Source organism: Diabrotica undecimpunctata, chromosome 3 (genome assembly GCF_040954645.1).
Source record: "Diabrotica undecimpunctata isolate CICGRU chromosome 3, icDiaUnde3, whole genome shotgun sequence".
Lineage (NCBI taxonomy): Eukaryota > Metazoa > Arthropoda > Insecta > Coleoptera > Chrysomelidae > Diabrotica > Diabrotica undecimpunctata.
Window position 1 is genome coordinate 103,559,113 of NC_092805.1, and position 14,491 is coordinate 103,573,603.

Sequence of the window (14,491 nt, forward strand, 5' to 3'; positions counted from 1 at the left end):
AAAAGAAGAAATCAACAATACGAGTATGCCAAAAGTGCGGCTTGAGAAAGTCGTAGACATATATAATCTACAATTATATTTAATACATATGCAACACACAATACACAAACACTTAATGCACAAACAAATAATTCAGAAACACACAAAATAATAAGAACTTAATGTCCAGAGGGCACAAACTCCACCCTCAAATTTTTTCAACTTTAACATGGCTGTTGCCTACATAACCCGCTCAATAACTTGTTGGATCTTTTTTGAAAAAGTTTTAATTAAAAATCCTTTATAAAAGGTATATAATTAAAAAAACCCTTTCGGGCTACATCACAGAACGTTTTCGGACTAACAACTTCATCATGAGTTAGTCCAAAAATGTTCTGTGATGTAGCCCAAAAGAGTCTTTTTAATTATTTACCTTTTATAAAGGATTTTTAAATAAAACTTTTGTGATTTATGGTATAAAGCCAACTGCAAGAATTTCATTTTCTTGTGGACTTTTTTGAAAACGATTTCCAGAGGTGAAATATTGGTTCAAAATGTAATTTTAATTACAATCAATTGTGGCTTAATCTCATATAAACATAATGTTTAACTTAGACATGTCACAAGAAAACAGTTTCAAAACCTCCTTATGTGGTTAATTCAACTGAAAAAGATACAGTTGACCCCAAAATACATGTATCATCATCATTGGCTTTTACAACTCTTCGTGAGTTTTTGCCGCGTTTACTATTGCCTTCCATTGATTCCGATCCTGTGCTATTATTTCCCATGGCCTTACTTCCATCTTCTCCAGGTCTTCCCTGACTGCGTCTTTCCACCTTTTTCTAGGCCTTCCTGTCGATCTTCTACCATCTGGTCTTTCCCAAAACACATTGCTAATCAGTCTGTCGTCATCACTCCGTACCACGTGGCCTGCCCATCTTAATCTATTGGCTTTTATGTATCTTACGATATTTCCTTTCCCGAAGAGAGTCTCTATTTCATTGTTGTATCTGCTCCTCCATTCATTTGTCACGCTGTCCCTGCAAGGACCATATATAATTCGCAGGATTTTGCGTTCCCATACTAATAGCTTATTGATTTCTTTCTTTCTCAATGTCCATGTTTCACTTCCATATGTCACTGCTGGTCGTATTATGGTTTTGTACATTTGGATTTTGGCACGCCTTGACAGAAGCTTTGACCTCATTAGATGTTGAATGGCAAAGAATGATTGATTCCCTGCCAGTATTCGTATTTCAACCTCCCGTTCTCCTGTGTTTTCACTGGTAATTGTTGCTCCTAGGTATTTGAATTCTTTGACCACCTCAAAATTATGATCGTTTATGCTAATGTTTTGTCTTATTCGCTGTCGTTCCTTTTTTGATACGACCATGTATTTAGTTTTTTCTTCGTTTATTTTCAGGCCTATGCTTAGTGTTGCTTCTTCAAAGTTCGATACTATATCCTTAACTTCCAGTGTTGTCTGTACTACTGCATCTACATCATCTGCAAATGCGAGAATAATCTTTGCTCCTCTGGCAGTTATGTCTGGTTTGACTCTGGTATAGATTTTTCGCATTGCATATTCCAATGCTAGGTTAAATAGTAATGGGGACAGCGGGTCTCCCTGTCTGAGTCCGGTGCTCATGCCGAAAGCCTTTGAAGTTTTGCCTCCTATTCTAATTTGTGCAAAAGAATTGTTGACACACATTCGCGCAATCATGGTCAGCTTCTTTAGTACGCCTAACTCCATCATTGCACTCCACAGTTTTAAGCGATCTATGCAATCATATGCTTGTTTGAAATCTATGAAGATCTGGTGTACTTCTTTATTATATTCCCAATACTTTTCTAGCATTTGTCTGATAGTAAATATTTGGTCGATTGTTGATCTTCCAGGCCTAAAGCCGCATTGGTAATCGCCAATAATTTCCTGTCTATGGCAGTAATCGTTTTAGTACAACTGAAGCTAATATCTTATATGCAGTACCGATTAGTGAGATTCCCCTGTAGTTGCCACATGTATCCTTTCTGCCTTTTTTATGTATTGGCACGATAATACAGCCACTCCATTCTTTTGGCATTATTTCTTGTTCCCAGGCTTCTTTCATTAATTGGTGTATTTTAGTTCTAAGTTCATGCCCTCCTTTTTTAATCAGTTCTGCATCAATATTGTTTAGTCCCGGGGATTTGTCATTTTTTAGGGTTTCTATCGCCGTGATAATTTCTTCCAGGCTTGGCGGGGGTACTTCTATCTCGGCCGTTTGGTACTCACAATTTGCTTTATTTCCATCCGCGTCTACCTGGACATTTAGAAGACTTTCAAAGTATTCAGCCCATCTTTCGATTATTTTATTTTCAGCTGTAATCATTTGCTCATTTTTATCTCTCACAAAGTTCGGTGTTCTTATATATGCACCTTTCTTATGTTGTCTTACTTCTTTGTAGAATTTTTTATTTTGCTTGCTTCTGTGTTCACGTTCTACTTTTTCAATTTGTTGTTGTAAATGTTGTCTCTTTTTCCTCCTTACTGTTCTTCTGGCTAAGGCTCTCTCTCTATTGTATTGTTCACGCTTTTCATCCGTCGGGTTTGCTAGGTAGTCGATTCTTCTTTTGTTTGCTTCTTTTAAGGTATCCTCGCATTCTTCATCAAACCATTTATTTCTTTTTGCTTTTCTCTTCCGACCTATACACTTCTCTGCTGTTTCTGTAATGATCGTTTTAATGGAGTGCCATTTCTGGTCTATATTTTCTCTTTCATTTTCTTTCGTTTCCAACACTTGGAATCTGTTTCTCAATTCTAGTTGGTATTGTCTCTTTCCCTCTTCTTCTTCCAATTTAGACACATTCCATCTTTCGATCTTCATCTGTTTGTCTGTTGTTTGTGTTGAGATTCTAGTTCTAAGCTTGGCCTTTACTAGGAAATGGTCTGTATCACTATCTGGTCCCCGTCTAGTTCTTACGTCTATTATACTACTGGAATGCCTCCCATCAATTAATACGTGATCAATTTGGTTCCTCGTTATTCCATCATTTGATCTCCATGTTACCTTATATATGTTTTTCCTGGCAAATTGGGTGCTTTTGATAATCATGTTGCACCCTGCTGCAAACTCAATCAGCCTTGAACCATTGTCATTGGTAATGTCATGTAGACTCTGATTTCCAGCTACCGGCCTTATGTGTTCTTCTTTGCCTATTTTTGCGTTTAAGTCCCCTAATATTATTTTGATGTCATGTTTTGGGGCTTCCGTGTATAATCGGGTTAGGGAGTCATAGAATTCTTCCTTCTCTTCCTCTGCTGCTTCTTCGGTTGGTGCATACACTGAGAATATCGATAGATTGAACCATTTGCCCTTTATTCTTATGCTACAGACTCTATCATTAATTGCTTTGAAATCTAGTATAGCAGATTTAATCCTTTCGCTTATTACAAAACCACACCCTCTTTCATGACGTGTTTCATGTCCAGACCATAACACTATTGATTTCTCCATTTGGATTGTCCCAGACCCAGTCCATCTGACTTCTTGGATTGCAGTCACATCGTATTGTAGTTCTTCCAGCTGTTTTATTGCTCTTGTGGAAATTCCCGGTCGATACCAACTTAGTACGTTCCATGTACGTTACGTTCCAAAATACATGTATGTTAAAATATTATTAGCCTGTGCGGATTCCGCATGGGATTTCCTATTAAACTACTTTTAAAGTTTTTTCCAACAAAAAGATGGTTTTCTTTTTATCTGTTATTAAAAAGCTACAGAAAATACAGTTTTTTTAATCTATATTGTCACGTAATAAATAAATTTGTTCATTTTTCATAAATCATTTACTGGACAAATAAACAGACACTTATATTTTTAGGAGTTCCAAACTTCACAGTCAAAGACCGGTAACCAGGCGTACTTTTGTCGTAAATGCTACAAGGTATTTTTTAAATTGGACGAATTTAACGTCCATAGCAAAAACTGTGATTTTAGCCAGTTTCCTCAAATGCGAAATGCTGCTGCTACTCCTCCCGCTAAGAACTTTCCAGCTAAAAATGGCGATGTTTCGCCTGCTGGTCGACCTGTTAGGAATTGTGCTAAGGAAATTGGTCCATATAAGGATGATGTAAGTTATTTTATTTTTCATATACCCTATAAACAAATCATTGGAATCCTCTGATGTACTGTTGTTTACTATTTTCTGTCCATATTCGTGTACAATTTTCTTTATATATATATATATATATATATATATATATATATATATATATATATATATATAGTAAGCGCCACGCTTGTACACTCACGGGCACATTGAGCTGATACAGTCCTGAGCCCTCCCCTTGTTGCACTGTTACGCCGAGAAGTAAAAAGTTCATGAAAGTAAATAAGCAAAAACTTGTTTAGTTAGTTTAATTGACAATTGAGTCCACTGTAGGTTGATTATTTGTATTAAAACATCACAATGCTATGGATTTGTTTTGATATTCTTTTGCGCGTAACACCTATCACAAAAACAATTCTAATTTAATATACTATTGTAACTTCACAAAAGGCGTCAATTATTAATGATACTTAAAAAGTTTGTATTGTAAAATATTTGTACTTTATATTATTTTAATAAACAAAACATATTTTCGAGGCGATATATTATTTTATAGTACATTACAATACGTAATTAATCGAAAGAATATGAAAATAAGCCTTCTGGTGATTTATTTTTTGGAACAATAACAACGAAATTCTTCCAAACTAAAAATATAATTCAAGAAATATAAAATAAATAAATATAAATAAATAATACAACAAAAAATTGTATGGAAAAACAATTTTGAAGTTTCGCTTCCCACGTGCTTCTCAGCAGAAATCAGTCACAAATTAAACACCATGCGCCGCCATCTGTTAGCGACTGCTAAAAGTCACATGTGAGAACCGGCCGGATTAGTCCAATACATATATATATATATATATATATATATATATATATATATATATATATATATATATATATATATACATAGTCATGTCATAAATTATGATAACTAGGTATTTACCTAAAAAAATAAAAAAAGTATACTACTGGTTTGATTTAAAAAAGTTTGACGACACGACTCATTGATTATAGTTCCCAAGTAGTTGTACTGTGAGACACGTTCAATTCTCATTTGGTTCACATACAGATTTGCTACAGTTATGTTTTCCTTGCTGATGATCATTAGCTTGGTTTTTTTGGTGTTTAGTGTTTATATCCAGTTCATATGTTCTACTTGTTTCCGTTATTTTGTTCATTAAGTTTTGCAGCCCTTCTTTAAAGCGCGGACTTTAAGAACTCTAAATTATGGTGTCGTCTTGTACAGACCATGCCCTCTACAACTGATCACAATTTGTAGTCTAGTGGATTAAGGTATGGGCTAGCTGGCGGCAAATGGTACTAATAAATTTGGGTGCATGATTTTTAAGACACTTTTTAGTCTATCCATGGTCCATTTTGAAACATAGTGGGGTTTAGGGGCTCCACTAAATTTGTTAAAATGACCCATGACCCGTTGCCGGACATTTCTTGTCGCTGGCGCTGTTTTAACGCCCTTCGTACAGAAATGTAAAGAAGTGATGCCATCATAGGACAGTCCCCACCAAACCATCACTGAGGCAGGATAATGACTTCATTCGATCATTGGCACCAGTTCGCGGGCTTTATTTTATGACAGTGCATAAAAATTTTTATCTGTAAAGATGATTTCTTTGTTACGCTCTTTATTTGATTTTTTTTTTCTATTTTGTTTTAATGTAAAAATACGGCGTTGTCCTGTTTGTCGTTTGAAAGTCCCAAGTCTGGATTGATAATGCGACTCATGGTTCCCATTGTAATATCCATTTCCCAAGCCATGATTTTTTTGTTTTCGGTCAGAATTTCGGTTAATGCTTGACCTAACAGCCTTAATAAAACTTGGCGTACGAGCCACGCGAGGCCGGTCGAATCTTTTACGGTTACTTACTCCTCCCGTATCCCAAAATAACTTACTTAAGTATCATAAGATAAGTACACTTATCAGTACGATACACAAAAACAAGAGTAATATTAAACAGTTTTAGTAATTTAAAAATATCAGAAAATATTCTTATGAAGAGCTCTGTCTGTCCACTGCATCGTAACGGCTCAAACTAGACTGAATTTTTTTGGCGTGTGTATAGTGTACATGTCAGATGTCAGTAATGTTAACATAACTTTTGGCTGTGTTCGGTTTGTTAGCCGTATAAGCTGCGTTTTACACTGCGTATCGATATTTATAGCAGGACAGTATTATACCAATATATATATATATATATATATATATATATATATATATATATATATATATATATATATATATATATATATATATATATGTAATTATATATTATTGTCGATGTATTTTCGGATAAGAACACTTTAACTTACAATCTATCTAATAGGATATCTAATTTCATTTGGTTGTATTATTTCCTAATTATATTAAGCTGGAAAATTGTAGATAATTTAATTTTAATAGATTCTTTCTTATAACTTATCAGTACCTTAGCGTGAAAAGTGTCTAACTTATTGTTTGTTAAGTCGGTTACGGCCTTGAATGATGAGTATACTTACTCGTCAATTTAATGTTTACACGTGTAATGTGATTTTTTCTTTCCTCTGTTTAATATTGTTGCAAACAGTACAGAGTACTTCTAATTTGGTGTGGCTGAATGGATTGAACAGTCCAAAGTCATTAAAAAAAACGAAGATTTAACTCACTATGAATTTCAGTTCTTACAGAATGTTCTATATTACTGTGTTCTGTAGTTTTCTTGTATACTCTTCACCATTCTTTTATACCAGCAGAAAGCAAATCTTTAACAATATCTATTTATTGCTTTCTTTTTCGTTTTGGGTCCGCAGTTTTACATATTATTCTACTTTATACTGCTACACTAATGTCTCTGATTGAATTAAAAAATGTAGTGCACATACATCAACAACCGTGAAAAGACAATTCAATATTAAAAGATACAGTGTTGTGCGAAGTAATGTAAACACAAGTGATAGTTTGGAATTTATTTATTTATTTACTTATATTTATTTATCTATTATTATAATAGAAAAGACGAAGAAAAAAGACAAAACAATGTAATTTAAAGTCGCTTTGCCCTCGAAACTGTTTTAATATTGTAGTATTTTTATTAATCTAATTTATTGTATTTCTTTATTATCAAAATATTCTAACACTTAGTTTATTTAATGTCTTTATTTGTACAATATAACTAATTTATTTCACACTAATAATTATATAATTTATTTACATTTATTACAATACGCGCGTTACATTTTAATACTCGACGCGATATTATCTTCAGACTGCCTAATACCATGAGAATTCCTCTATTTATATCGAACAGCCGTTAGCCTGGAATCTCTCGAAGCAGGCGGATGTTGACCTGAATTGTCTCGAATCTTCTTTGATCTTCTGTCGCCAACGAATTTATTTGACCCTTTTCTGGAGAGTTCCAATCGCAGTTATAAGAGGGAACCCGTTTGACTATTACCTGCTAAAAAATACTTGTTAGAAAAAGATGTTTACAGTTACATATGAATCATAATTTTATCGTAACAATATAAAGTATGTACTTGAATTTTATAACTTCTTGAACACGCTTTAGAATAGAATAAAAAAGTTTTTTATGATTTTCTAATATTTGTTTGTATTGGTTGTAGTTTTATAGTTAATAGTTTACAGATTTTGAAATGGATTAAGATTCTGTGAATTTTAAGGCATATGTTTTTGTCCTTGAAATATTTCATCTGGATTTTTTACACGTGAGATGAAGCTGAATCTTGTTGAAATACTTCTTGATTTCGATGCTTTCGATTTCCGAAGTGAAAATTGCAACGACAAATATAAGGTGTTTTTAATTAAAAATATGGTTCATTCAAAAGTGCCACAAGCAATAGTTTCAGGACTGCTTGACAGACAGGACATCTTCAACGTATGTTTAACTTGATTTGATCAATTTATCTGTAAATTTTTCGTTGTGACTTCTTTTAAAATTAGATCGCTATAATTGCATCAAAAAAATCCTCTCATTTGAGAGCAACTTCTTTCGTCCAATCACTGCTAGATATACGCCTTTTCCTAACTTTTCCATGCTTCTCTTCTGCGATTTTCATCTCATCCAATTTTTCCTAACTATTTATTGAATATCATCCACCCATCGTGATCCCTTTCCCTTGACTAATTGTTCACCTGTCCATGTTCTACACGACCGGCCAATTTCCACTGTTTCCGATCTAACTTTCTTAGTCTTATAACGAAATATTTTGCCTACCACATAGGGTATAATTATAGGGGGTTCGAAAACTGGGGACAGAAATTATTGGGGCGGAGATAGGGCAAGCAAAATAATCGATACTTGTGCGAACGGCACTCAGGGTTTGTTTGGAGAGCTGGGGTCGTGGATAAGTAAATGGCAAGGGGTGATTGGGGCAACTACAAAAAATTAAACAAAGGGGTACTAACGTGAATCTCTTGGGACAAACAAAACAAAAGAAAATAGGAAATACCTCAATTTAAAAAGGACGCCGTTTCGAGGTGCCAAATTATAACCATTACAACTGCTAGTTGTAACTAGTGAAATAATTATTAAACATAAAAAATGTATCTTTTTAAATAAAACAAAAAAAAAAGGCAAAAGAGTTACTCAAGATAAACAAACAAAATGGTTCACAAAAAATTAAACATTTATTGTGTCTCACCACAAACAGTTACAAAAATAAAGATGGCACAAAAAATTACAGTATTAGTTACAGAGATTCATACCAAAATAAATAAAGAAGAAAAAACTTACATAATTATGTCTTATTCGTTTACAAACTCTATTGCTACAAAACTTACAAATGTTACTGAGCTATAAACTGTGGCAAATAAAAAATTATTGCAATTATTTAAAGCAATTATTATTATTTTTTTTAAATGTCATGTCTATCTTGACTTTAGAATTTAGCCCAAAAGTTACCTGATTTCAACAAAACAAGGGGGATTTTTGAGGGTTGAAACTGGAATCATACTGGAATTTTCTGAACAGGAACAAATTCATCTCCAAACTGCCAAAAAGCCTGGGATGACAACCAGAGAGAAACAAAACGAGGATGGGAACAACGATTCTTGTTCCTCCCTTCTGGAACCTCACTTAAACTGTAACTATTGACTGCTCAATACTAAACATTTAACTGCTACTGTCATTTTCTCTACATTTCCATGACAAAAAAAAGGAAAACGAAAAGATTACGAATTTGATGCTAAATTCGGACTCCTACAAAACTAAGCACGCCTTAATCAGCGACCGGCTTTACCGAGAGTGCACATTTACTTTCAAAATTCATTCGCACAATCTTGGTATAAACAAAACATATAAACTGGAATATTTATTTGAAACGCAAAATATCCTAAAAGAGGCTTCGATCAAAGAATACCGACAAAATACGCATCTTATGAAATATAAACAAACTATAAAATGGTTTATATTAACTTCGGCGACGTAAAGACGAATTGGAAAAATTCGGTGTTTTAATACGTACGAAAGGAAACAGAAATACACTAAGATTATTCTTCGATTGCTTTAGCAAATACGAGGGGATTTCAATACATATCCAAAGAATTTTCAAATGCTCTGTCTGTCTTTTAATAATATTCCTAATATTGCTCGTTTCATTTGTCTCGTAAGTCACTTCTAGTTTCTCTGATGGCTTCTTTGTCAGGACCATATTTTCTAGCCCGTATGTGACCACTAGTATTATTCAGCTATCAGATTTCTCATAGGCTTAAAAGTGGATTGTATGTGCTAGAGGGGTTCCAATAAAACTATGACTGCGACAGGGGTTGTTCTGCCATCAAAACTGTTCAATGCATGCTCGAAAGAGGTATTCACGAAGGTGTGAAAAAAACGGAGAAGTATTAAATAACATAAGGTACGCCGACGGCATAGCAATATTTACTGAAAGCTCTAAATATTTTTAGACCTTTGTTAATCTGGTTAGCCAAGAAAGTCGCCATATAGGCCTTAATATTAATATCACGAAAACTTAATGGATGGCAGTAGAGAAAATGCATGTAAGTCAAAATAAACTCGCGCATAACGACGCGGTCGTTAGACGTGTAGAACATGTTAAATACCTTGTGAACTGGTTGAATACTAACAGTGACTCTAGGCTATTTTTGTTCTAGAATTGAGATATCTCGCAAGACTAGAAGAAGTCTTATGCTATATTTGGTCAGTCTTGCTGTTCAGATATAGGACCTAAAGATTAAAATCAACAACGATGAACAGGTTGAAAGTATATAAGCTCTGATGTTAAGAAACTATCTTGGTTACGTAACATAAGAGAAAGAGAAATCCATGATAGTTTTGACATGATGATAGCTAATGTCTGAACACAGACGCATAATACGGAAGGAGACCAATTTTCCTATTATTAAATATGAAGTTTAGTTTACGAAAGGCAGGCTATGCAAGTTGATTTATCTACAAAATTTAAATACCGTTGGTTTTTCTTGCCCAACATAATTTATCCAAGGTAGGTATAGTGTCCGACATTTTCTATTGTTGTATTGTCAATAATGATATTATTCATACTGTTACTTAATATTTTCGTTTATGTGTGCTTATCAAAACAATATGTTCTGCGAATCCCAAGTGGTCAAGAAAGCTTCTGTAGGTATTAAGACCTTTTCTTTCCAATTCCAGTTTTTTTTAAACGCCAATAAGATACTTTTGAACATTACATAATATATTTTCTAACCTAAATTATTACTAAAAACTTCAAATTCCGACTGTTCGTAAACAATGTGTAGTAAAAAGTTTCGGTGAGATAGGACCACCTTGTCCCATTCCTCTTCTTTCGTGACAAGGACCTCTGTTTTAAATGCTTCATCGTCTTTTGTGTGAACCATTAAATCATTTCTATTAAATATCACCAATGAGAGTGGAATATCTTATTCCTATTCTGGGCCGACATAAATTGCCAGCGGATAGTCTATGGAACCCATGTGTAGTAGGATGTTGTATTGTGTTGAGAACAGCCCATTGAGGGCTGTTGAACCAGACAAAGAAACAAATATATCGTTTCTTTCTTATGGTAGCAGTCAGTAACTGTTTTTGCGGTCTGATTATTTTCTCCCATCTGGAAAGTGTCCCTTTTTTGCTTTACAACCTTGTTTATAGGTCCTAAACTTACACCATATACCTTGACAATATATGTTTGAATTACTTATGTATGGTCGCTCAAAGCAATAATATTCGTGCGCGTTTTGTGACTAATCTTCACTTTCAAAATTAAGATGAAAATATAACCTTATTCATATTACCTCAGAAAAACACAATAATTCTTAAAACAACAAAAATACAACATGTGTGTCATTCCTACACACTATCAGAACTTGTAACTACTTAAACACAAACGTGTTGCCAACTAGTAAAAAAGTAAAGAATGTAAAAAATATGTATTCACGTTAATTCGCACAATCCTGTATACTATAAAATTACATATATAAAATATAGGTATTATTTAATAGTCACATAATTTAACAGGTATATCTACCAGATCATATCCTAAAAGATCCTAAACCTTCATCACAACAACAGACATTCGTTTGTTTTATCTGCAACACACCCTTCCCTACTATTTACTCCCGTAACAGTCACATGCGTATCCATAAAGGAGAGACGCAAGCTCCTCCTTATCCACCACCTAATCGCCCTCGTTTTCCTCCTGCCCCTAATCATCAAATGGGTCAAATGAATTACCGCCCACCTATGCAACAATTTCCTACACCCCCTATGGACGCTGTTATCAAACAAGAACCAATGGATCCTGCGACGATGGAACCCATGGTTGAGATTCATGAACAAGCCGGTGGAATGGATCAAAACTTTCCAGGTAATTTTTATATTATAAGTAATTTTATAAATTAAAAAACACTAAACAGAGTAAATTTTACTAAATAAACACACAATTCTCTTAAGTTGCAGTTGTGCGTTTTTTTCTTTGACATGTTAGCTCGAAAGTTTTGTAGATTATCCTTCTTTTTCAGATACGTTGGGAGATGGCGCAGTCAGTATTACACCCATTAGCAAGAATCCTAAGCAGAAGCCACCTCTAATAAACCCTAATGTTATGAAAATTGTTCAAAACAATCCGCAGCTTTCGATTAAAAAGTCGGATAAAATGCAGCAGATGAATCAGATGGCTGCTGGTACCAGCCAGTTCCAACAAATGGGTGGAGGTAATCTACCCGACCCTGACAGGTAAGACTATTCTATAAAAAGTAAGATAACAGTTACTTTAATCCTTATTCGTGTCGTATCGTTATTCATAGAGTATTTAAATCTTTTGTTTTTTGCCTTTACTGTAGATTTTATCAAAAATATTTTATTTTCTTTATATTTTTAGCTTATTTTTCTTCAGTTGTCATTTTTTTTGTTTTTTAATTTAAATATTTATATAACGAGTATGTTCAAAAATACAAATGGAGAGAGAAGATGACAATAATCAAACTCCAGTCCGATGTCGAACTGTCCAGAACCGACGCGACGGTTCTATCAGATTTTCGTCTTTTAAATCACCGTAACTTTGGGTATAAGAGTCTAAAATGCTTCATATGGGGTCTAAAGTAAAGTTATTGATGTCAGCTATTTCCTAAAATAACTTTTAAAATAGTAGCGCATCTCTAACTAAAAATGTAACTCAATAAACGGCAAAAAACGATTTTTTTCGATTTTTAACTGTGTTTTACCCCTTTAAAAATTCTGGAACATAGTTTTGGTGACCTTATAATATTTTTTATTATTTTTTTGTATAGACGTTTAAAATTTTTAAACTCTCAAATCAATTAGAATTTCCCGCCAACTCTCATTTTTGTTCAAATAGTTTTGTAGAGCACAAAAAAACCAAAATCTATTTTGGTAAAAAATTAAGCAAGTTATGGCCAATAAAAGATTTTTGATGTTTTATGGATTTCGAGGTTATGTGTCAATATTTTTGGCTAAAATTTGGCGAATCTTCATCTTTTGTAATGCCGAACACTAATCCAAAATTTGGGGTCAAGTTTCCCGCCGGGGCAATTTTGACATTCATATCCGGCTATGCCCTTTCTGATGAACATCAATAGTAAAGAAGAATTAATCAAATTCACCAAGGAAACAGAAAACTTCCTCACTTCCTTTTCCGGATGAGCTAATTACAAAAGAGGATACATGATATGCAAACAAAGAACGTCAAAAAGGTATTTTCAAATCATTATATGATAAGCACAAAACATCTGTTCTATTGAAAAAGCATTTCAGCAAGAAAAAACCTGCTAACAAAGATTTTAACAAAAAATGATTACCCGTTGTCATTTATAAATAAAGATTTATTTCGCAAGATTGGAGAAAAGAAACAACATAACACCATAAGTAATCCAGAAACGTCCATAAGAAGGTATTCAAAGTTGGCAACAATACCATAATATAAAGGGCTTATAGGAAATATTAAAAAAGATAGGAAATAAGTACCACTGAAATCTATTCTGTCCCAAACCAACCAAAATAACACAAGATAGATCAAAGAACTACATCTATAAAATACCCCGTAAAAGCAACAATTTTTATGTGAGAGAAACCGCAAGACCACCTAAACACAGAATAATAAACAATCAGAATACCCACTCTGTGCTATTCAGTGACATTTTATCTGGTGTGCATAGACAAATTAACCCGGTTTAATTTATTTACAGCAACTACAGACATAATATGCACTATTTTATATGTACTTAGTAGTTGAAGAATAGATTAAATTATTTCAAATGTACTAAATTATTAATCTCTAAAAATTTAAATTACAGTTCTGTCGTAGCTTGTCACAAATTTCTCAATTCGCGTCTATGTTTCCGTCTAAAATATGGCGTTCGCGAGCTGACAAACTTCAAAAGGTGGCATCTGAGAGTGGGCATTCTGACTGTTATTTATTCTGTGACCTAAGTGGCAAGATAAACGAGCATGAAACATACACCAAAAACAAAGACTTTGAGAAATCATAGACTTATAAACATGCCTATGACAATGAGCCCAGGGTATAATGGAAATATGCAACAATAGTCAGCAATAGATGCAACCCATCAGCTGAATGCAGCTAGCTCTGATTGCCAATACTAAAAGAAGAAATCAGCAACAAGGACAAACAAACATTAGCGGATTAATAAAAAGTCAGAGACACATCGTCTACAATTATACATAATATTTATACAACACACAATACTATACATATAATACATAAACACATAATCCATAAACACATAATGGATAAACACATAATACATAAACATTCAAAGCAATCAGAATTTGATATCATCCTAAGGGACAAACACCACCCTCAGAATTTTAACTAAAATCATAGATATTTGCCTCCAAGATCGAGACCAAATAAGTCAACTGTCAATGTTATAAAACAATAGCTGCCAAACAACTTGGTTGTA

General features: G+C 33.6%; 1 protein-coding gene across 3 annotated transcripts in view; it reads left to right on the forward strand.

Annotated features, from left to right (window-relative positions):
- LOC140437124 (uncharacterized) overlaps positions 1–14,491 on the forward strand; it is a 55,238-nt gene that overhangs the window by 27,182 nt on the left and 13,565 nt on the right. For 2 of the 3 annotated variants that reach the window (XM_072526454.1, XM_072526456.1), the window contains exons 9-11: positions 3,847–4,095; positions 11,568–11,916; positions 12,053–12,284. In XM_072526454.1, the coding sequence (XP_072382555.1) occupies positions 3,847–4,095; positions 11,568–11,916; positions 12,053–12,284 (830 nt within the window). The remainder of the gene's footprint in view (positions 1–3,846; positions 4,096–11,567; positions 11,917–12,052; positions 12,285–14,491) is intronic. The other variant, XM_072526455.1, reaches the window with a different exon arrangement.